We start from the raw sequence: 23,881 nt of genomic DNA on the forward strand, positions 1-23,881 counted from the left end.
GCCGCCAAGTACACGGACCATTCCATCGTGAATTTTTTTATATTGTTTTGGGGACAATGACATTGCTGGATAGCTAGCTTTTTGTCTTGTTGTTAAATATAATGTCAAATTATATTTACTGATTGTGTTATGACTTTGATTTCTGCTAGAATGACATTAGCTTTCTGGATCGTATCTGTCTGAGCTGAAGGGTTCTATGAGCTGGGCAGACTATAAATATCTCTCTAGGTCTTTCCTATTTACTGGAGTAGTGTACAACGTTTGCATTCCATAAGAACCTAATGAGATGGGATTGATTGTTCCAGGTATAAGTCAAACCCTTAGGTGTACCATGGGAAACAGAGTTATTGTTTGAAAAAAACTTTAGATTTTGATTGTAAAACTCATTTAAATGCAAAAATGTTATTTGGCAAGTCACCGTGGTATAAGCAGCATTGGACGGTTCACGCCTCTTCCATCCTCCATTAATTCCTGAAAATGGACACCTCCTCGAGAATTAACCCTTACTTATTTACTGTTAACAGTGCATATACAAGCAGCTGGATTAATGACTGCTTTTTCTAGTTTTATCAGTCTTTTTAATGCCCTGCACAGATCGAGAGGCGTCAGCAACCGGTGGAGGGAGGTGTTGATGAAGACCCATCAACCTGCCCCTGCCTGATGAGCTGCACCATCTTCCTCGGTTACACCTCAAACCTCATCAGCAGCGGACTCAGGGAGACTATCCGCTACCTCGCAGAACACAAAATGGTACAACCCTCCTCAACTACGAAGCATTAGCACCAGGTTTTCATAGTTTTCTAGATATTAAAATAAATCTCTGTGATATAGCCTATACAGTATTTTTACTATTTTATACACTACATGATTAATTTATTAGTTACGAAGATTAATCAATAATGAAACTAATCGTTAGCTGCTGCCCCTGATACATATCTTGTATTCTTTCTCTGTAGGTGGGTGTCTTAGTGACCACAGCTGGAGGTATAGAAGAGGATCTGATGAAGTGTTTCAGCCCGGCTTACATTGGAGACTTTACTATGTCTGGCAAGGATCTGTACGAAAAAGGTCATAACATGTCAGAGAACATGTCAGATTAACAGGATATGACACCTTGAAAATGTGGCTGTAAACATAATAGAGAATGATTTCAAGAAAGAAGTGAACTAGCTAAATTTCTTTAACAGCCTTAGAACTGGAAAACCAAATATTAAAGGCACGGTTGGTGGAAAGCTTTGAAAGTAGCATCTCCTCGGGAGTAGTAGTAGACTTGCAGTACCTAACGACGATGATGTGTAATGAGCTCACCAGAGGGGTAGATTACTCGCAGCGAGAAGGAGACGTATCATTGGTTCTTTCCAAGTGGACAGCACAGGATTCCAGCAGCTACAGATGACGGATCTTTTTAGAGCCCATAAGTTATTTATTGCTGCTGGGGTGTAAATACCATTCCAAATAATATATAAAAAAGTGTATATTGGAAAAAGTTACCAACCCTGCTTTTGATTAAAAAGTGGATGGACAGAAAAATTAACAAACTTTTTTTGATCATTGATAATGGCCAAATCCAGTTTCTCAATTGCAGCTATTTGCTGTGCTATTTAACTGAATAGTTGTTTTTTTTGAACTCGTAGCATAATTTAGAGGAACATTCAATTCAGTGTCTGTCATTTTGGCTGCAGGGCTGGAAACACTCTGATCCCCCAAGAAAACTATGTCAAGTTTAACAAATGGATGCCTCCGATCTTGAAGCAGATGCTGCTGAAGCAGAACACTCTGGTGTGTGGATTGAACATTTTAACTTTTTTCCTAAAATGTTCTAAAATGCAGGGAGAATTGCTGCAAGTTAGGGTTGGGTCATAATACCATATATATTGTTAAAATGATATAAAAACTTCTAGCGTATATATATTTTTCTATATTGTTATTTTTTTTATTGTTAAAAAAACAGCAGCTGAACTGTTTTACGGCAACATTTAAGTCCTTGCTGCTTACGTTATGATCCTTGCACATTACCTAAGTATGTTCATTTTGCACTAAAGTTCTCATTAAAATATTCAGAACTTTTCATTTGTCAAGTATTTCATGTACAGAGTGGTATACAAAATAGGGCTGGGTGTGGGGATACTCACAAGCCCCCGGCTGAGCGCTGCTACGTTGGAGTTTACCCCGGTGGAAGAGAGGGTCGCCTCCCTACGGCTGCGTGTTGTGGGGGGGGGGGGGTTTGGTACATATGTTTGTGCATATGTACCAAACAAAAGTTTCGGAGTATTCGGCATTCTTGGAGACCCTGATAGGAGTCCTGTATGTGGCTCCAGTGGGGGACTCCATAGTTCTGCTGAGAGACTCCAATGCGCACATGGGCAATGATGGAGACACCTGGAGAGGTGTGACTGGGAGGCATGGCCCACACTGGTAGTCAGGAAAGCCGTCCAACTGAAGAAGGTGTCTTTCCGGGATATGTTATCTCAGAGGAGTCCGGAGGCAGTTGCAGGGTACCGAAGGGCCCAAAGGGCTGCAGCCTCTGCCGTGAAAGAGGCAAAGCAGCGGGTGTGGGAGAAGTTTGGAGAAGACATGGAGAAGGACTTTCGGTCGACACCAAGGTGCTTCTGGAAAACCGTTCACCACCTCAGGAGGGGGAAATGGGGAACCATCCAAGCTGTGTACAGTAAGGATGGGACACTGTTGACCTCAACTGAGGAGGTAATGGGGCGGTGGAAGGACACTAATTTCTGTCTTAAATGTGACAGAAATTATCTAAATGTGAGGAAAGTGAGCTAAATAATCAAAATATATCAGCTATAAAATTGTATCTAAATTTTTTACATTTGGCACCCAATACATATCTCAGTGTACTTCATTATTAATATTATTAATACTTCACATTCACAAACTCATATTATCAGGTTCTTTATAAATGAAGGATTTATTTACCTAAGAATAGACACTACTAAATCAGAATAAGGATAAATGAATGAATGAAAGAAAGGACTGATGGGAACTAACAGAATCAACATATTAATGGCAAATGAAGCAACCGATATGCAGAATGAGAGAAATCTGTAGCTGCTTGTCTACGGAAGATTAACGTCTGAAGGCCCTATTGCTATATCTTCCCTACAAAACCTAAAGCATCAAACCCGGTTCACAGGCAAACGAAAGTTCTGACCTACTCAAATGGGTGGATGGATGGGTGGATGGAGGCAGTCAAAACCTTGCTTCATCAGCTGGTTGTCTCCTGCAACGCGGCGGGGCAATGTCCGCTTCGATGTGCAGTATATGACCGTGTGGCACTGGTTCATCAGCTCTGACTTTAGGCTAGTTGGGAGCTGTTAGCAGAATGTCCTTGTACCGTAAGTCTTTTGCAAGCTACTTCAGCACTTCATCCGAACTTGATGGATCCGTTAAGTAAGAGAACACATGTGCCTAACGGCCAGCTTGTGATAAACTGTCCACCTTTGTCTTCCTTTCTGAGGAGAAGAGAGAGAGTTTTGACTGTGTTTCTGGCAAAAGCCTCTACTCACAGCAGGGTATTTCTGAGAGAAGGCTGTCCTGTTTGTGTCCTCCTTGGACCAGACATTTGGAGAACTAACAGCTCCATGTTACTTGAAATATAAACATCAGTGTGTTTGTTCAAGATTAGGGTTTTGTCCTGTGGAATGTAAAATTCTTTAGCAGATTTCAGGTTGTAAAACTGAAATTCCAGTCCTCTTGGCGTTGGTAACTGCCTCTCTCAGTTTAGGGGTTAATCAAAAGGTTCTTCATCCTACAATGCTATACTGTGATGTACTGTATATTGTTATCTAGACATGAAATTACCCTACATTTTGGCTATATTGCCCAGCTCTACTGCAAGTTCATAAAATACTAGTTCAAATACTCAAAATAAGTGAGATGATATATTTTTGATACCTACATTTTTCCTGAAATTATTGCAATTTTATCAAATCCCTCTTGCATTAGACTCTACAAGGCAGAGTCCTAAATTCCAACCATTATTGAACATTTTGAAGGAGGAATTTCTATCACTGTTCTATCTATTATCAAAGTTAAGATTCTCACTCTAGCCCTGACATTAAGCTTACTGATTTTGTTTTTTACGTCAACTTTTGTTAGGGCGTTTGCTGGACTCCATCTAAGATGATCCATCGGCTGGGCAAGGAGATCAACAACCCTGAATCTGTTTACTACTGGGCCTACAAGGTGAGGTCTGGTATGCTAATGATCTGGGAACAAATGCAACTGTTGAGTGATTATGCAGTTACTGAGCAGTGATCTGATGTCTGTTTCAGAATAACATGCCGGTGTTCTGCCCTGCCCTGACAGACGGCGCTATAGGAGACGAGCTCTTTGTCTTCTCAGCTGAAAACCCGGGCTTAAAACTGGACATAGTTGAAGGTAAAAGAGTTCATCTCTGCTTACTTAATTTGTCTCTGTGGTTTAAGTTGGTCTTACACAATGCAGTTGATTCCAGATATTTCAAAGTTGAACAGCCTCGCAATTGCTGCCAACAGCACAGGGATGATCATCCTGGGAGGAGGTGTAGCCAAACACCAAGTATGCAATGCCAATTTCTGGGTAAGTATTCTGCATTTTTTACTTTGATGTTGTCCCAAGCCAAAGATATGTTTTGTACTTGTGGATACTTTCTTTCAAAGGGGTGTGAGGAAATGCTATTTCTAAAAAAGTCTTTCAGAGCAGAACACTTTGGTATTAATTATTTTGACATACAACGGTATGTATGATATCTTACAAAAAGGGATGCACACTTTTTCGGGCGTTATCAATTCCTACAAATGTCCAGCAACCAAAGCGATCAGTGCTCATGGTGAATCCCCTGCAGAAATTGTTTAGGCAACAAAACTACTTCATCAAAAGATCAGTTAAGTATGTAAGTTACGTAACTAAAGTAAGTTAAAATAGGTCAACATGTAACCGAGGGGACAGCAACCTCATTCTCCTGGACTGGAAAGAGGGGTGGTTGGAAGCCATAAATGGAGACATACCTGTAGAGGAGCTGACCAGGGAGATGTGGTCATATTCCACACAGGGTAGCTGGGTGTACCAAGAGGCAGGATGTCTTGCAGTGATGCACTGTAGAGCTGACTCCACCAACAACCAAACGCTCCAGGGTTCGTGTTAAATGGACCAAACAAGGCAGGTGTGAAAGCAACTTTAGGAACACTGGTGTAAAAACTGGCTACATGTCCCTAACTTATCCGAATACCTGGGTGGTGTGGGAATGTATGGATCACAGGAAACACTGGGGGAAGCAGCAGAGGGCACCGCAGATGGAGCTGATGTGGCTGGAGCCTGAGGATCCACAGATGGAGCCCCACTGGAGACCAAAGAGACGACTCCCTCATGTTTGCCAACACGGGTGCCCTGAGTAGCCAACGTCTGTCTCTGCAGGGTCCATCCTGGCCAGATTACATTACATTACATGTCATTGAGCTGACGCTTTCATCCAAAGCGACTTACAATTAAGTGCTTTCAACTGTGAAGGTTCAAACTCGAGACAACAAGTAGTAATTGCAAGTACATTAGCTTTAAATAAGCAAAGCTACAAAGAGACATATGAAAGTGCAGATTCAAGAATTTTTTTTTTTGTTTATCCAAGGTTTAGTCGGAAGAGATGTGTTTTTAGCCTTCGGCGGAAGATGTGTAGGCTTTCAGCCATCCTGATGTCGATGGGGAGCTCGTTCCACCATTTGGAAGCCAGGACTGTGAACAGTCTGGATTTCGTTGAGTGATTAGTTCTCCCTCGCTGTGAGGGGACAGCAAGCAGTTTGGCTGATGCAGAGCGAAGTGGGCGGGTTGGGGTATATGGTTTGACCATGTCCTGGATGTAAGCTGGGGCTGATTCGTTTGTGGCCCTGTATGTAAGTACTAGTGTCTTGAAGCGGATGCAGGCAGCAATTGGTAACCAGTGAAGAGAGCGGAGGAGCGGTGTGGTGTGAGAGAACTTGGGGAGCTGCTGCGTTCTGAATGAGCTGCAGGGGTCGGATGGCACATGCAGGCAGGCCAATCAGGAGGGAGTTGCAGTAGTCTAGACATGAGATGACTAGAGCCTGAACCAGAACCCAAGCCGCCTTCTGCGTTAGAAGGGGACGCATCCTTCTGATGTTATGCAGCATGTATCTACACGATTGGGTGGTTGCAGCAATGTTAGCAGTGAAGGAGAGTTGGTCGTCAAGTGTCACACCCAGGTTTTTAGCAGTCTGGGTTGGGACTACCACAGAGTTGTCAATTGTTATAGTCAGGTCTTGGGTAGGAGAGCCCTTCCCTGGAAGGAAAAGGAGCTCAGTCTTGTCACGGTTGAGTTTCAGATGGTGTGCGGACATCCAAGAAGAGATGTCAGTCAGACAAGCCGAGATACGTGCTGCTACTTGAGTTTCAGACTCAGGAAAGGAGAGAATTAGTTGGGTGTCAGCCGCGTAGCTGTGATAAGAAAAGCCGTGCGACTGAATGACAGACCCGAGAGAGTGGGGGAAAGAGAAAAGAGGAGGGGACCCAGGACTGATCCCTGGGGAACCCCAGTTTTGAGTGGGCAAGGTTCGTAGCTAGATCCTCTCCAAGTTACCCGGGAGGTTCAGTCTGCCAGGTAAGATGTCAGCAAAGAGAGCACAGAGCCTGAGACACCCAGATTCTGGAGTGTCGAAATGAGGATCTGGTGTTTCACTGTGTCGAAGGCAGCAGAAAGGTCCATAAAGATGATGATGGAAGAGAAAGAGGTTGTTCTAGCGATGTGAAGCTGCTCAGTGACAGCAAGGAGGGCAGTTTCTGTTGAGTGACCAGCCTTGAAGCCAGACTGGTGGGACACAAGTTTTGTGTTTGTTTGACCCATCCATAGAGAGATTCTTGAGTGCTCAAATATTACAATATTTCAAAAGGCTGTGGAGGAAACGCAGTTGAAAGTGCAATGTAAGCCAATCGGTCTGCCTTCCACAGTGCCATCACATTGATGTGAAATTGTTACATTGTATTTGCATTGGTGCATTAGTAGCAGACTTAATGATACAAGGCTTTGTCTCCTTCCAGAGGAATGGAGCCGACTACGCAGTGTATGTGAACACGGCTCAGGAGTTTGATGGTTCTGACTCAGGGGGCAGTCCTGATGAGGCCATGTCCTGGGGAAAGATCAAAGTAGATGCTAAACCTGTGAAGGTATTTGATATTAAGTATTATAAACTAATGTCAAAGTTATGTTCCAATTATTAATTTAACACATATATACAGTAGTCTGTTCTGGAAAATGTTAAATAATCGCTGGCCCAATAGATCTTTATCCTGGCTCAACACAAATGCAATAGTGTATTATATATCATCTTGAAACTTTTTTGTATATTTTAATACACAGCTTCTCCTTTCTGTCTTTCCAGGTGTGTGCAGATGCTTCCATCGTTTTCCCCCTATTGGTGGCAGAGACCTTTGCAGTCCATGCTAATAAGAAGACAGCTGGCAAGGAAAACAGATAAACAAATTGTTGGTCTGGAATACAAAGCTTCAGATGGAATCAGTAAGGGCCCTATTTCAGGTAGAAGGTTTAACAAACTGAGTGTAACCCTGATGTCTGAGTTGATTTACCCTGAGATGGGAAACTCAGAGTTTTCAGTTTCAGAACAGCTGATATGAGTTGGTTCAATCAACTCAGAGTAGGTTCACGCGCATGCACCACCACAATAAAAAGGCAGCATGAATGGAGCCATGTTACTGCGATTCACCATGGTAACAACCACAAACAAACGTGTCGGCGGAAATACTCATGCGCACATACAGCGAGTTAAAAAAAAAAAACACAGCGGCTGCTGCAAAAGAGAGAGAATTTTCGTGGGAGAAAATTGCTGCTAGAGTAAATGCGTATATTCCAATATAGTGTATATCATATTTAATCATAAGTATAGCCTAATATTACTGGAGAAATGGTATTGAACCTATAATCTATTTCATTTAGGTGCAATCCTGAGGTGCAAGTCCTAGTCCTACTAATCCCATTCTGAGGCTGCAGCACCATCATTATCAGAATTATAATCCATAATCTTTTATTTCACAGTCCGAAATGAGCTGGCTAACGCTAGCGTTAGCATGCTAAAGCTAGCATGCTACGTCATTCTCAATAGCAAAGCACTGCTACAACACACACAAGTTCACCATAATCTACAAAAGAACTACTTACATGTGCACCCTCATTTAGAAGTCTCCCAGCTAATCCTGCCTTGTAACTGACCAAAGTTGAAGAAACAGCTTTCTTTTACTGTCTCTAGAGTTAGCTAGCTGACATGATCTACATCTGAGCTACTGAGCATGTGCGAGTGCAATCAAATATAGTACAGAAGAAGATGATGAAAAGAGGTCTCACTCTGTGGCTAAAACAGAAACCAGGTGAAAAGAGGATCTGCAGCAGTGAGAGAGAGCTGTGCAGTACAACAAAAATATGGTGTTTTTTGAAAATTAAACCATGTAAACCTATTCTGGTACAACATTTAAATACAGTTATGAACCTGAAAATGAGCATAATATGGGCGCTTTAATGTCATCTCCCGACGTATGTTTAACTCTCTGTGAAGTAAAGCAGCTTCTGCATCAACGGGATCGTAGACAAAAGGAAAAGCCATGTTTTGAGAAATAAAATGTTTTATAGTCTGCCTAACATGGTTAATAAACCAACATAATGTTTTTTATTCATGCCGATAACAAACGGCGCTAAAATGTGCCTGATCCAGACTGAATGAATGAATGAGGAAATGAGAGAGCGCTGTGTCAGAGGGAGGAGACTGAGAGAAGAAAACCTGCTCCCGACCAGGTTAGGTTCACAGGTCCAGTTACCATAGTAACTGACTCTGAGGTAAAGTTCCCTCCCTTTCTGAAACAGAAAACCCAGAGTTTCCCTCATCTCAGGGTTAACAAACTCAGTTTTCACTAAACCGGCTTTCTGAAATACCACCCATATTCCACATTGTAAACCTTGAAAAATTAAACACAAAAAAGATGATTCTGGGCTGTATAAATAAAATTGACTTGCTTTAACTTGACTCACTGTTCCAAATTTTGTACTCAAACATTTTTTTCCTAATTTATTTATTACAATAAGTTCCCATTGCAAGTGGAAGTCACAATTGAATCGCAGAAAAAAATAAACAGTAAGTAGGCTAATTTGGCCTAGAGAACACAACATTACCCAAAAAAAAATTAAATACAATGGAATAAAAGAAAGGTAGATTTTTTTCTTCTTCATCTAATTTAAGATTTTATCAAATTTCATAAATCCTTGAAGGAAAAAAGCAAATGGGTATTCAGCACAATAAGTGAATCCAAAAATCCCATTAAAATCATAGCATTTACAACATGGCGTCTTTAACCAAAATGTTTAAATTGTGTTTATAGTTATAAAAAAGAGGGATTTTTATTTATTGGAAAAAAAACATTGAAATATAAAACATTGTACTCAATGTAATTAGACAAAGAAAGAATGATCTGCCTTCATCTTAACAAGAGATGAAAGAAAGATGCTATAACATTATTAGAAAAGAAGAACAAGGATAGGAAGTTTCTTATTAATTCACATACAGGCATATATTTATGTCCAGAGTTTAGTTAGTTAAATAGGAGCATTTATTGTTCCAGAGATTCATGTTGAAGTAGGGAAAAAGATTAGTGATGAATTATCAGTTTACACAGGAGAAATGCTTGCAATATTGTTGGCAGTACAGTACAGTGGTTAGAGGAAAATCATTTTTTCAGACTCCAATCCATGTAGTGGCAAGTGTAAACCACATATATACACATACACATAACCAATATTGTGCAAGGTGTTTATGGAACAATTATCATTCATCAATCAGTAATCGTTATTCCCACATTTCCTTTCTGCAGTCTGACTTCAGTTCACCACCTCACCATCTGCGTCGCCAATTCCTATTTTGTCTCCAAAATGTGCATACGTATGGGTCAGAGTTTGCGTGGAGGACCGCGCATTCTCCCTTCAGGTTTGGTTTTTATAAATCACAACCTTTGCGTGGGGAGTGGCGTACGCACATTTTCAGCCCCGTTTTGTGCGTACGCCCCACATTTATAAATGAGACCCCCAGTGATTAGCTTTAGTCTGAAAAACATGATTGCTCTCAATGGTCTTCCTCTATTTTGACTATTTATGGTTAAAAATAGGCATGTACAGGGCGGGATAAGAGGATGATTCATGTACGCACACTTGTGGGTAGTCTGTGATTTATAAAGGGAACATTGCTTACAGATGTGCGTACGCACGGTTTTATAAATCTGAATTCTTTTTGGCGTAAGCCATTTTTGCCTTTTGGGCATACGTACACTTTTACTAAGGATCCTATGCACAGTTTTATAAATGAGACCCCTGCTCGTTTACAGCACTGTAAACAATCCATGTAGTGGTAAGTGTAAACCACAGCATGGCAGTAGTGTAACATGCTGTCTAGGAAATCAGCTGTGTCCTTTTCTATATGACTGAGATCCTGTGTGTGTGTGTGTGTGTGTGTAATTGTGTTGTGTGTGTGTGTGTGTGTGTGTGTGTGTGTGTGTGTGTGTGTGTGTATGCTGCACGCTGCACTTCTGCTAAAACCTGCACACAAATAGAATACATTCACTCCCAGTCTGTTTGTTTACCATGTGACTTTGCTTCAGTGGTGTGTCTTTTGTCTCCATGACCACTAGAGCTGTCTAAACTGTACACAGGAAGCATGTGCGTGATTGTGTGCTTGAGGTCAGTTTCCTGTCCATTTCAAGAGATCTGTGTGTGTCTTGTGTGTTTTGTGTGTGTGTGTGTGTGTGTGTGTGTGTGTGTGTGTGTGTGTGTGTGTGTGTGTGTGTGTGTGTGTGTGTGTGTGTGTGTCACACATCCTAAATGGCTGCCATGCCTACAAAGGAAAGTACATCATGACAGTCATGACAGAATAGTAGACCTCATAGTGAAAGACATATCAAACCATTTTCCACCCTCAGTAAGAATGTACAAACATTCTCAGGTAAAACCATCCATGTTTCAACCCTGGTACATTTGCCAATGCACCAGATGTTATTATCAATGAGGAGTCCAGGGAGGTGGACATTTTGGAGGTAGGCTGCACCTTTGATTCCAGCATGGAGGAGACTTTGTATACCAACCAGTCCTAAACACCATCTTAGAGCTAGGCTATAGGTGAAGACTACTCATTTTCATATTTGGTAGCCTAGGACACACACACACACACACACACACACACACACACACACAGGTTGGTAGTAAGAGGGCTGCAACAACTTGGGATGGCCAAAAAAAGCACTAAACAGCTTGTAGAGTACTGTGCCATATCTGCTATTATTGGCAGCCGCCACATATGGCGGAGACGTTGCTACTTATACCCTTAACAACTTAGTATTGTGCTTATTAAGTGATATTGTGTAGACCTGCTCCATGCCACTGGTCCATGAGTTTGCATCTGTACTATCTGTGTCCCTGTACCATTTTAGTTAAAATGTGTAAGCGTGTGTGTGTGTGTGTGTGTGTGTGTGTGTGTGTGTGTGTGTGTGTGTGTGTGTGTGTGTGTGTGTGTGTGTGTTAGTTTGGGATGCTGCCTTGTTTTTAAAACCTTTTCCAGTGGTTCCAGTGGCAGGGTTCATATCTTAATGTGCATATGATAAGTTATTAACTTCTGGAGCTCCTATTTTTCCAAGATGGATTATTTTTCAATGTAATATTTTCCTCCTTTTCCTTTAACTTTCATGAAGTCATTATAGTCATGTATCAAGTTTTCTGATGTTTGTTTCAAAATCTTGCTTTATTTCATAGCCAGCGGTTATGAAGATTGTTAAAATATCAGACCCTCACATTCTCCAGGTTGTCTGTTTGACAAAAAAGCATTTCTCTGAGGCTATCGGTCTTTACTTTCTAAAGCTTTTGTAATATATTCAATTGTTCCTGACTTATTCTTTATGTAATGGTTTGTCATGTAGGTAATCATTGCATAATATGTGTTCCTTTAATTGTAAAGTGCACTGAGACCATGTTTAATCAATCAAAATTTGATTGATTGAACATATTGGCATGTCCATGTTTGCATTCCATGCATCCATTCTGAGTTCTAATTATTTCTCATTATTTCATTAATATCATCAATATAAAAACATGACATTTATGAATCTAGATTGAAAACCCACCTCTACTCCTTATACTACAGCCAACCATAACACACCCTCCTTTCTGCACCCTGCACAAACAGACTTTTTTACTTATTCTCTTATTTATTATTACTGCTTTAATGCTGTTCAATTGTTTTGTTGCTGTCTGTTATTTCTGTGTTCCTTGAATTGTAAAGGGCAGTTTAATGGTGATTTTACACTTAACATTCTATGTGATTGATTGATTAAACCTAAACTTCATTAAGTCATTTGAAAGTCGTTCTTTATCTCTCAAATCCAACTTGGAAAACATTACAGCCTATTCTCTTTGCAACGGTGACCTGGCCAAGAATAAAGCTTAAACGTGCAAGACAACATACATTCAATACAGTACAAAATACAATAGGCTACATAAAATACAGGTTAAGTAGGCATTACAAAGCCGGCGCAAAGTGAGGTATAAGTAAGTCGATGGATATGCGAAAGTGATAACACAATATACATGAATAGACAGTCCATATAAATGTTGGAATGTAGTAAAGAGTCAATATACAGTTAGTGCAAATAGCGGTCTAGTCAGTGAGGTAGATCAGTAGATGTGCAAAAATGTTATGACAACAATCAATTCCAAGTATTTCTTTTGGCTTGAAATTTTACATTTGCGTTTGCATGAATTGGGGTAGACGCTCTATATTCATGCTCCATCTTGAAATACGTTAGCCGGTAAGGGACATACAGGACATACTGCTCCGTCTTTCGCGTTTTCTCTGTCACATGATAAACTCATAGGTGTTGCTAATGCTGCTAATGGGTATTGTAGCTTCCTGGCCCCGGCAAGTTTGAAGAAGGAAATATGGAGGACCACAAGTATTCAAAATCCAAATTTCAGGAACAGGAACTTTTTCTTCTTCGCCCAGAAAAAGAAAAAGGATATTGAAAAGAGCAAGAGACCGGCGTCATCAGAAAAAAAGCATGAAGGCTACCGTAGCTATAATATGTACTTTGAACTGCGTGGCACGAGAGAGATGATGGCGATATACGATCTCAACACTAGATGGGAGAAATTCCTACACATTGGACCTTTAAGTGTCCAAACATCCCATCCCTGAGCCTCTCTCTTCTCTACAGAGCGCTTACTAATGTAATGGACGCATCGTAGCAACGTTAGCCTGCTGCTGTTATTAGCATAGTTGATAACATAGTGATACTGAGGTATATGGCCATCTTATTGTATATGCATATTCTATATGATTTGTATTTAAGCTTTGGGTAACAAAGAAACCCAGATGAACTTTAGCCTACTTTCAGAAGACACATCTGGAAAAAGTCTCTTAGACAGAGCCAGTTGGCATGAAGCCATTGGTCAAGTTATCGATCCCACCCCAATTCATGGAATATACACATGTGGCACACACACAAAGAACTTTAGAGTGACTTTTGAGAATCTGGGTAGCTGTCGCTCTCTGAGCTCTGCAGGGCTTGTAAATTGATGCTGATTTCTTCGATGTAAATAAACCTTTATAATCAAGAAACAGTGTTGGCAGATTCCTCTCTACACAGCAACGCACCATCGATACTAATTAAACAACATATCTGGCGACGAGAATGGGACGTGTTGCGGGCCGGTCTCAACGTTTCATCACGGGCACGGTCGACCTGATTTCCGCTCCATTGGCTGATAAGGTGAGCGTTTTCTCACAACTCTGGAGCGCTGGTCAGTGCATCTGTGTCTCTGTGTGTGTGCGTTGAGGAGGGGCTGCACCGTTTCGAACCCATGTGTGTTCTATGCTGTTCAGTGGCGGATCTAGACAATTTTACATGGGGGGGCAAAGGGGTAGCAAGAGATCTTGGTAGGGTGGCAGGGGAAGACGGTACATGGAAACCCTCATACATAAACTGATATGCCCTACTACGCCCCGCAACGCCCTGCTATGCCCTAAACTGCTACGCCCTAAACTGCTACAACTATTATTTCTATACATAGTTCCATTATCTTTTTTGTTACTATAATTACCATTATTATGAATCATAATTCTCTATATCTGTATCCATCTGTATGTAACCAGCGACCACCAAGACCCTGGATATGTCTGATGTTTCTGTTGCACCAAATGCTTGCTCTTGGGAGAATTGTTGGGTCATTGTAAGTTAAAGAGTGTGGTCTAGACTTACTCTATCTGTAAAGTGTCTTGAGAAGAGTGAACTGTTGTTGTATATGTAAATATTTACATATCTAACCCTATAACATATACAACAGAATGGAAATAGCCAAAAACTGAAAACACATCATGTCACAGGACATGTTATGTTACTGTACTGCAATTTATATGTAAGGAGAATATAAACCAACCATATGGTCCAGGGGTTACTGCAGCCTCCTCTTCCTCTCTGTCATCTTCATCCTCCTGATCACTCTCTGCCTCTGTCCCTCTCTCTGAACCTGCAGCCTCCTCTTCATCCCTCACAGTCAATTCTTCCTTTCCCTCTTCTCTTTCACTCATTTCTGCATCTCCTTCTGTGGTCTTCTCCTGCTCTGACCTGCCTGGTCTCTCCAGTTTACTGTCTTCTCCTTCTTCATTTCCCTCCTCCTCTTCCTCCTGTGCACTACTCAGGATTTTCTTGGCTGGCAATATCCCCACTTTTAGGCTTCAGCTAATATCTCCAGCTACTCTGGCCTGCAAAAGTCAAGATGTGAAAAGCTCTTGTTATTCTTGTATTACATTACACTGTATGGCCCTGTAGCTAATAAGTAGCCCCAAAAACATAACATCAGACGAGATTTATTACATGCACACATCAGTTATGTTTAGACTAGCCTTCTTAATCCCGTTGTATTTGTTGTTTTCCCAGTTTGACAGTAAAGGATGTTGCCTGGTTTAATTTGTGCACGCGGATTGCCGTGATATGTGAGAGGAAGTGGATTTTATAGTAGCCTACTCCTTAACTAATCATATACAAATGATCGGTCTCAGCGACCACTGTGTAGTGTGTTGTGCCACGCCACCGAAACGGCGACCCTCTGTAAACGTTATGAATTCAAACATGCCAGTTTGTAATATTCTGTATTATGCTCTTCTTGTCTTTACTGAAATCAAACTAATCAAACAGCAGAATGCGCTTACAACCACGAGGGAGCAATTTGACTTTTGGCTAACAGCGCGCTGTTGTTGATACTGACTCGCCTTTAGCAGACATTATAATTATTACAAATTTAACTTTAGATGAAACGTGTGTTTTAACTTCACCTGGGAAACAGACTTCACTTTGAGAGGCTCGGGGAGGGGGCAGCTCAGTCGCTCCAGTCTTTGCCGGGATGGCGGGGCCCCACCGCCAGCAGACTTCGCTGTGTGCGAGCCTGAATGTGCGAACGCGCTCTGCACGTTTGATGCAGGGACGTAGCTAAGTATTTGAGGGGCAGGGGGCTAAAATTACATCTACAATTATTATTTATTATGAATTAATATAAATTAATTGTTTGTTTCAATGTTTTAAGAAGCCTGTGCACATAGTGGCAGTTTGTTTTTACAAGCAAAGTTTTTTAAATGCCAAAGTTAGGGGGGCAGCTGGGGGGGCAAGGCCCTACAGTGGGGGGGGGCAGCTGCCCCCCCTTGCCCCCCTGTAGATCCGCCCCTGATGCTGTTTGCTGTGTGGTTGGGACTCTGTTTTAAATTTGGTAGGGACTAAGAGGTTCGGTTTTAAATTTGGTAGGGACTAAGAGAAGATAATACGAGATTCAGCTTTAAATTTGGTAGGGAATAAGAGAAGATAATAAGGGACATTTTAAATTTGGTAGGGACTAAGAGAAAATAAAAAAGGACACAAGAGAAAATAAAGGGGATGCAGGAAAGTTAGTGTAGGGATTTTTGAAGAATAAGGTAATGGGGATGATAACGCCGTTAAATTGATAATAAAGTCCTCGACGAGATCCTCTCGAGGCGATGTTAGGTGGGCCACAAAACCTGGATGATTACTAGGTTTCTAAGGTTCAGGTCAGCTCTGGGAGCTGGGGGTGTGGGTCAGACTCCAGTGTAGATTGCCAATCATTTCATGGGTTGATGAATTTATGTCCGAAGTAATCTCGCATTGGAGTCTATACCTCAAAGGTAGGGAATACAAAAAAAAAAAAGGAGGGAAACGGCGGAAATCTAGTGTAGCCAGGGATTTTATGGATAGGCCAAAATGCATTTTTTGTTGATTGGGTGTGTATGAGAGAGTGTGAGTGTGTGTATGTGAACAGCGGTACCTCTGCGGTATGTGATAAACTGTGTGTGCGTGGCTTAACAGGAGTTTTAGTTACGATATTCTGGTTATTACGGTTAAAACTATGAGTGTCTTTTGAGAACGTTTCCAAAGTTTGTTAAAGAGTTATGAGTCTTTTTTTGAGAGAACGTTTTTGAAAATCTGTTAAAACTATGAGTCCCCTTTCGAGGGAACGTTTTTGAATGTGTTAAAATATATGAGCCTTCTGGAAGGACGTTATGATCTTATAGACAAGATATGTTTTTAGTTAAAAAAAAAAAAGTATAGGTTGGCAGGTAAAATAAGTGAAGAAGAAAAAGAGAAAATAGACTATAGTCGAATTAAGAAGTTTCAAAGTAGGATTTGTGTTGTATGTTTTGTGTTGTTTGTGTTGGTTTGTGCATTTTGTGTTCCTGAGTTGGGAGTGCAATTTTAGAGAACTTGTCACTCTGAAGTTGCACTGGCAACTGAAACTGCGCATGTCTAGAATTTAAGGAATGTTAGGGTCCACAGACGTTTAAGCCACTCCCTGCCTGCACCGGGTGCTGCAGCCTGTGCTGCAAAGATGAGAAAGGGGGAGACTTTCAGACTTGAGGTGCAGTATTCTGTTTGTTAAAGTAGCAGTTGTTTGACTACGAAACTATTTGATTGAGATCCATTGAATCTATAAATGAGTTATGTTGACAGATATAAAGAAAGAAAAATAGAAAAATGTCATAAAACATCTAGAGAAATGGCATAATAATTTAAAATGTCCTTCTAATTAGGAAATCTTAACTATGCTTGCTTCTGAAGCATGAAAATAAAAATTGGGAGAAAGATTTGAGGATAAAAGTAGGCATGAACAAGGCTCAGGCCTGAAGAGAAAAAAAAGGGGGAAGGAAAGAAAAAGATTAACAGCTGGCATAGGTGATTTGCATCTGGAACCCAACACCAGTGATTGATCACCCTGGAATAAGAAAATTCCAGCCTCTATACCTCTATTGGAAGTAAGAGATGAGAGGACTGATTGATGGTTTCCAGGATTGTCACCTCTGCCATTCCAAAATGTTGGATCACTTGTTTTGAGTGGCGAGACATCTAAAATGATTTTACTTTGAATAAAATAATTCAAAATTTGATAATTTTATAAGGTTTTTGATTTTGATAAAGTTAACATTCCCTACTGTCACATGTGGTCATGTCATTGTGTCAAGGAAATGAGTGACATTTGTGAAGATGGTAAACTTGATTTGAATTGATTTCTGTGAAATTAATTCAATCCTAATGAAACATTAGAGTGTATTAGAAGTTCATATACTTTGTATATTAAAGGGGTAACAATTGTTACCAAAGATAGTCAGGAAAGGTGAGAGAAAATGGTAAGCGTATGTTGCAGAAAGGGAAAACAGAAAGGAAAAAGAAAGTTTTATGAGACAATGGGAAGAAAATAAGGTATGACTTTAAGGGAAAGTTAAGGGTACAAGAATGTACTAAGTTGGTTAAAGACAGAAAGAGAGTGTTGTGAAAGTGACAGAAAGACAAAGAAAGAGATGAATATACTTTTGAATTAGGAAAATGGGGTCCATATTAATATTGTTGGTATAGAGATAACTGCAGTATTTGGGCTACAATCTACAGGAGGGTAAACGTTTAGATGAGAATGGTAAAAAATTGTTATATAACAAGCACCAAAACCTAGGAAAAAGAGACAAATTAGGTAATTTTCAGGAATGACTAATGGTAATTTCCAAGACGAATTGCTTTTAGATATTATTGTGATCCGACATATCACAAATTAAAAAAAGATTTAGGATTTGTGTAGATGAAACATATGTTTATGAAATATGATGTTTTATTATTGTTGGACTGCCCAACAAATACGCCTACAAGTTTGGTTGAAATGATTAGCTGCTTAAATATTTAGTTGATTGATAGAACTACTGTGATCATTTCCAGTTTTAAAAATTTGGGGACTTTTTTGTGTTGTTACTTTTAGTACTTGAAGTACATATTTTATAATACTTCTCCTACTTAGGCAATATTTTTATAGCAACATTTTGAATCAATGGTGTCATAGGTTAGAATTAGAAAGAGAATCAAGAAAACTAAAATACACGTATGATTAAAGTAGAAGTAATGCCTCTTGGAGGAGTTGTGTTTTGTGTTTATTCAGTGTGCCTCGATGGATGTCAGAGCAGACCTATCTCACTCCCCCAACGAGCTACAGAACCGGTGACGGACAATACCAGACCCTGAACTACATGACCTCAATCCAACAGACACAGTATTCAGCGTTCAACTTTGTCCCCATCCCCCACACACTTGCATCGGAAACACATCTGGAGTTGGAGCAGCAGAGAAGGAGGGGTGACAGATTTGCAACTGCCCATGATTGAGTGGTTGAAGCGGACACCCAGATGGTTTTCAGGGCATGATCAGAGACTGACATTAAAGAAGCAATGTCATACATGTCCACAAAGTACTTTGTTGAACATTCACAGATGAACTGAAGTTTGAGGAGTTCATCCCAACTTCACCTGGACTCAGAAAATGTATGATGCTGAAATTGATAAAGATCTTTACAGATCAGTGCTGACAATAGAACAAAGTGAGGCAGTGATCACTCAGGAGGGTGATTATTGCATCAGAGATGAAGATGAACGAACAATAGAGAGAAGACAAGCAGAAACGACCATAAAGATGAATCCAAACTCCAAGAGTAAGAAGAAAACGACACGTCTGGAAACTAAGGGAAAAGTGAGGTTCAGAAAGATGGGATTTGAAGAGGATGATGAGGATGATCAGAGTGATTCAGAAGAGATCATGGGTAAATATGATCCTGTGATTAGAAGGAGGCTGGCCAGAGCGGAGAAAAGAGGTGATGAAAAATGGAGGAAACGAAAAGATACAAGAGATCACAGCTGAAAGTAAATATGAAGACAGTGATGAAGATTTGGAGAGTAAAGGAGCTATGGGATTTCATCCTGCAGCGTCTAGCATAGAAGAGATTGAAAGAGACATGGAGCGATTGGAAGAGCAATATGAGAAGCTGAAGATACAGAGAGACAAATTGCTGAAAAAAGGATCCCAAAAAGTGGAGAGAAAGTCAAGAAAAGGGAAGACAAGTAAGAAGATGCTTCCAGTGATAATTCGAGGACAGAATATGTCAGATATTCTTGATAAGTTACCTGTTCTTCAAAATGGAGCACATCCTTGGATCCTAAAGTTGGAAGAAATTACGGTGGGAACACAGTATGCCATGGGAGACATTAAGAGATTTTTGGCTAATCTCATTGGGATTCCAGCAATGGAAGAAATTCTTCAGAAAGCTAGACTTAATCGATATGTGGGAACTGCTGTACATGATCATGAGCTGTTGGCCGCAAGTAGAGGTCGACTGTGGAGAGCACTGAAAGATATGTTTCCAACAAATGTGCATCCGGACAATATTCTAATTGAGCCACTGAAACAAGAAGAAAAACCAAGAGCTTATGTGTCGAGAGCTTATCAGGTGTGGAGAAATATTACCGGAAATGATCCAGATGTGAGTCAGATGGAGCAGTCAATTTTGCGAGCCAAACTACAGAAGGGGCTGCCCGCACCAGTGAGGAGCAAACTGGAAGAGGTGGTTGGACTTGGAAGCATGGCAAAAAATGTCTATGCAGATCATGTAGCTCACCAAGTAGAGCTATATAGGAAAAAGGAACATGAGCAGAAAGAACAAGACCGAGAAACTCCCAGAAAATTCAATCAAATGCAGCTGGTGGAAGATAAGAAGGACAAGAAGCAGGCACTGGTTATGTCTTCACCAAATCAACAGTCACCATTAGTGATTCCAGTTATTATATACCCACAGCTAGCTTCTGGACAAATGCAGAACTGGAGAGGAAGAGGAAGAGGACGAGCTGGAAGATATGATCCATATTTTATATCTTCACAAGCGTGTTTCAATTGTGGACAGGATGGCCACTTTTCCCGTGATTGCAATATACCAGGATGGAATCCTAGAGGAAATTACAGAAGAGGATTCAGGGGCCAGTTAAGGCCAACTGGAGGACTGGTGAACCCTCATAGGAGTCTGGAGCCAGGATTCTAGAGGTGCCCAGAAGATCTGAAAGGAGGTGACATCAGGGCCGTAAAGAGATCCAACAATTGAGGACAAGGACAGTCACAAGTTGGTACAGATCCCCACAGATGAGCGTGGACATCAGCAGACTGACCAGAGAAGGAGAGGAGAGAACCGGATTTGCTCTGGCGCATCGACGCATCAACGCATAACGACGAATAGAAAGTAGGTAATGCACCGACAAGCACACATTTTGAAAATACATATACTCTAAATAAGTAATTATTTCTACTTTTAAAATAGAGCTACTCTTATGTGAACACATCTATATGAAGGGTTAAGATATGCCTCTAAATTAAGCAACTTGGTATGAAAATCTTACATTTTGTCAGTACCTGGTGATATACATTCTATTAAATTTGAAATGACCTGTGACAGCTTCTAACAAGATTAGTGACAAACATGTTATTTCAGTTGGTGTGTCAGGAAATGTTAAAAGAACATTTCATAGTTTTATTTTTGTGCTCCAATGACATAAGCAACTTTTGAATATACTTCTATTATTTGAGTGCTGCTCAGATAATTTATTGGGAAGTGATCTCGTGTATACATTTGAATTGGATTAATGTAAAGTTGTTAAAAACAGCAGATTGAGAGTGCTGTTCTTAAAATTTTGTTAAAAATAAGCTTAGAACAATTGTGTGACTATTAGTAAAAACAGCCTGACAACATCAGTAAACTATTCTTGGATGTAGTTTGTAAATGCACCTTTATCTTTAAACACAAAAAAGGGCAAGGTGTATCACGAGTGTCATTAGGACCATATGGAATACATGGAAATAGTAATAGTAATAATGTGAGACAAGATAAGACAACTTCCACTCACAGATATATCTTAGTCAAATGAAAAGTTTTTGCATTGGTTAATTTGTTGTTTATAGTGTACCAGTAATCTGTTCATATCATTCTCTCTAAGTACAGATTCACGAACGGAAATCAGTTATTACAGTCCAAAGATGGATCAACATTTTTTGTCATGTATATGGAGGTTTAGAAATCTGATTTGAATTTCACTATTCTGCATAAGTTGCAGTGGTGTTACTGAAGCCTGTAGGATTCTAGCCTGTAGGGTTAGAAGGTAAAATAACTTACAAAGACTCCAGAGTGAAGCTCTGCAATTCATTGAATTTTGATAGAGATTACAATTTTGGCTTATTAATTACAGAAACAATGTTAAGGGAGATGAACGATTGTTCTGCACATTACATTTGCGAGTATGAGGAGTTTAGGATAAGTTTCACAGTTTAAGATTTTACACTGATGTGTTGAGATGTTAGTTTAAGAATCAGTCTAAATTTCAATGATGGTTTGCATTGAGCAATGAGAATTCAGTATTGACTAATATATGCATGGTTATAATTTTATGATGTGGCAAGGTGTCTATGTTATTTTTCGGCCTCAGTCCAGTTTATACAGGAATGTCAAGTAGATGAGGTTGAAAGACGGGTTGTTTAACATAAGGAGATTTATTACACCCACTATCTGTTAAATAAACAGTGAAGAGAGAGTTGTGTGTGATACATTGTAGAAAGTGCGTAATTACATACTACAAAATGATTGGCTCTTAAAATAAATTTGGTCTTCTCTATCTAATTGGCTACATCCATACGTGTTAATAAAAAAATGGGGAGGTTTATGATTTGGTCAATTTGTTTGATTTAATTTGTTGAAGGTGTGATTGATACATTAGGATAAGAGTTATCTTTAAAATGACATAACTTTTGTTGCTGACTATCAATGGTCAGCAAAGAGGGAATTGGACATTTCATTTAAAATAAGGGTTTGGTTTAATTTTTAGTCTATGGTTTATGTTTTTACTGTGTGCTTTTTGCATTTAGGGATTTAGGAAGCATATGGGTTAGCTTGTGTTGCAAAAAGAGGAACGCACTTGCTACAATTCAATCTGATTCTAGTTCTGAAAGTAGAGTAAAGAGAGACAATACACACTTTTGTAGTCTTGAATCCTATCATTTGAGGATAAATCTAACATTATTGATGGAAAGTTTTCCATTTTTATCTGATTCTGCCATCATTTTCACATTTCTTTGAATATTGTTTAGTGTTTTTTATTTATCAAAGGGGGGAAATGGAATGTGATTCATATGTGATTCATATCATTCATATTATTTTTTATTCATTCATAGTAATTTTGATATTTTATTTGATGTTTTCTTTTACTATGTTGTTTTGCAAGGATACTGGTTTGTGTTTTCTTTTCTTCCAGCGCATATGGGGTAGATACTTGAATATGGACAATAAAATGGACTGGAGAACTCTGAACAAGGATACAGTGATGAAAGTTCAGATTCCATCAACACTACACTGAAAGTTCGACACTGCGAAGGAGCTGCAGTGGATACATTCTTATGTTTTCTCTGACATATATACATATACAGTGCCTTGCGAAAGTATTCGGCCCCCTTGAACGTTTCGACCTTTTGCCACATTTCAGGCCTCAAACATAAAGATATAAAACTGTAATTTTTTGTGAAGAATCAACAACAAGTCGGTCCCAATTATGAAGTGGAACGAAATTCATTGGCTATTTCAAACTTTTTTAACAAATAAAAAACTGGAACGTGGGTGCAAAATTATTCAGCCCCTTTACTTTCAGTGCAGCAAACTCTCTCCAGAAGTTCAGTGAGGATCTCTGAATGATCCAATGTTGACCTAAATGACTAATGATGATAAATAGAATCCAGCTGTGTGTAATCAAGTCTCCGTATAAATGCACCTGCTCTGTGATAGTCTCAGAGGTCCGTGTAAAGCGCAGAGAGCATCATGAAGAACAAGGAACACACCAGGCAGGTCCGAGATACTGTTGTGGAGAAGTTTAAAGCCGGATTTGGATACAAAAAGATTTCCCAAGCTTTAAACATCCCAAGGAGCACTGTGCAAGCGATAATATTGAAATGGAAGGAGTATCAGACCACTACAAATCTACGAAGACCCGGCCGTCCCTCTAAACTTTCAGCTCATACAATGAGAAGACTGATCAGAGATGCAGCCAAGAGGCCCATGATCACTCTGGATGAACTGCAGAGATCTACAGCTGAGGTGGGAGACTCTGTCCATAGGACAACAATCAGTCGTATACTGCACAAATCTGGCCTTCATGGAAGAGTGGCAAGAAGAAAGCCATTTCTTAAAGATATCCATAAAAAGTGTTGTTTAAAGTTTGCCAAAAGCCACCTGGGAGACACACCAAACATGTGGAAGAAGGTGCTGTGGTCAGATGAAACCAAAATCAAACTTTTTGGCAACAATGCAAAACGTTATGTTTGGCGTAAAAGCCACACAGCTCATCACCCTGAACACACCATCCCCACTGTCAAACATGGTGGTGGCAGCATCATGGTTTGGGCCTGCTTTTCTTCAGCAGGGACAGGGAAGATGGTTAAAATTGAT

The 23,881-nt window shown here is 40.1% G+C and overlaps 1 protein-coding gene across 1 annotated transcript; it reads left to right on the forward strand.

Annotated features, from left to right (window-relative positions):
* Positions 1-388: 388 nt before the first annotated feature.
* Positions 389-7,518, forward strand: LOC120553521 (deoxyhypusine synthase-like). Its single transcript, XM_039792036.1, has 8 exons — positions 389-750; positions 957-1,078; positions 1,683-1,779; positions 4,117-4,203; positions 4,293-4,398; positions 4,475-4,578; positions 7,042-7,167; positions 7,383-7,518. Exons 1-8 carry the CDS (start codon positions 661-663, stop codon positions 7,476-7,478), a joined length of 828 nt encoding a protein of 275 aa, XP_039647970.1. The 5' UTR covers positions 389-660; the 3' UTR covers positions 7,479-7,518.
* The last annotated feature ends 16,363 nt before the right edge of the window (positions 7,519-23,881 follow it).

The sequence above is a fragment of the Perca fluviatilis genome, chromosome 23 (assembly GCF_010015445.1).
Source record: "Perca fluviatilis chromosome 23, GENO_Pfluv_1.0, whole genome shotgun sequence".
Taxonomy (NCBI): Eukaryota; Metazoa; Chordata; class Actinopteri; order Perciformes; family Percidae; genus Perca; species Perca fluviatilis.

What these genes read in the sequence shown, in the direction of transcription:
- LOC120553521 (XM_039792036.1), top strand. Translation starts at nt 661, where the DNA reads ATGAGCTGCACCATCTTCCTCGGTTACACCTCAAACCTCATCAGCAGC. An exon ending in TGCTGAAGCAGAACACTCTG is followed by an intron (nt 1,780 to 4,116) that starts GTGTGTGGATTG and finishes AACTTTTGTTAG; the next exon opens with GGCGTTTGCTGGACTCCATC. An exon ending in TTTACTACTGGGCCTACAAG is followed by an intron (nt 4,204 to 4,292) that starts GTGAGGTCTGGT and finishes TGTCTGTTTCAG; the next exon opens with AATAACATGCCGGTGTTCTG.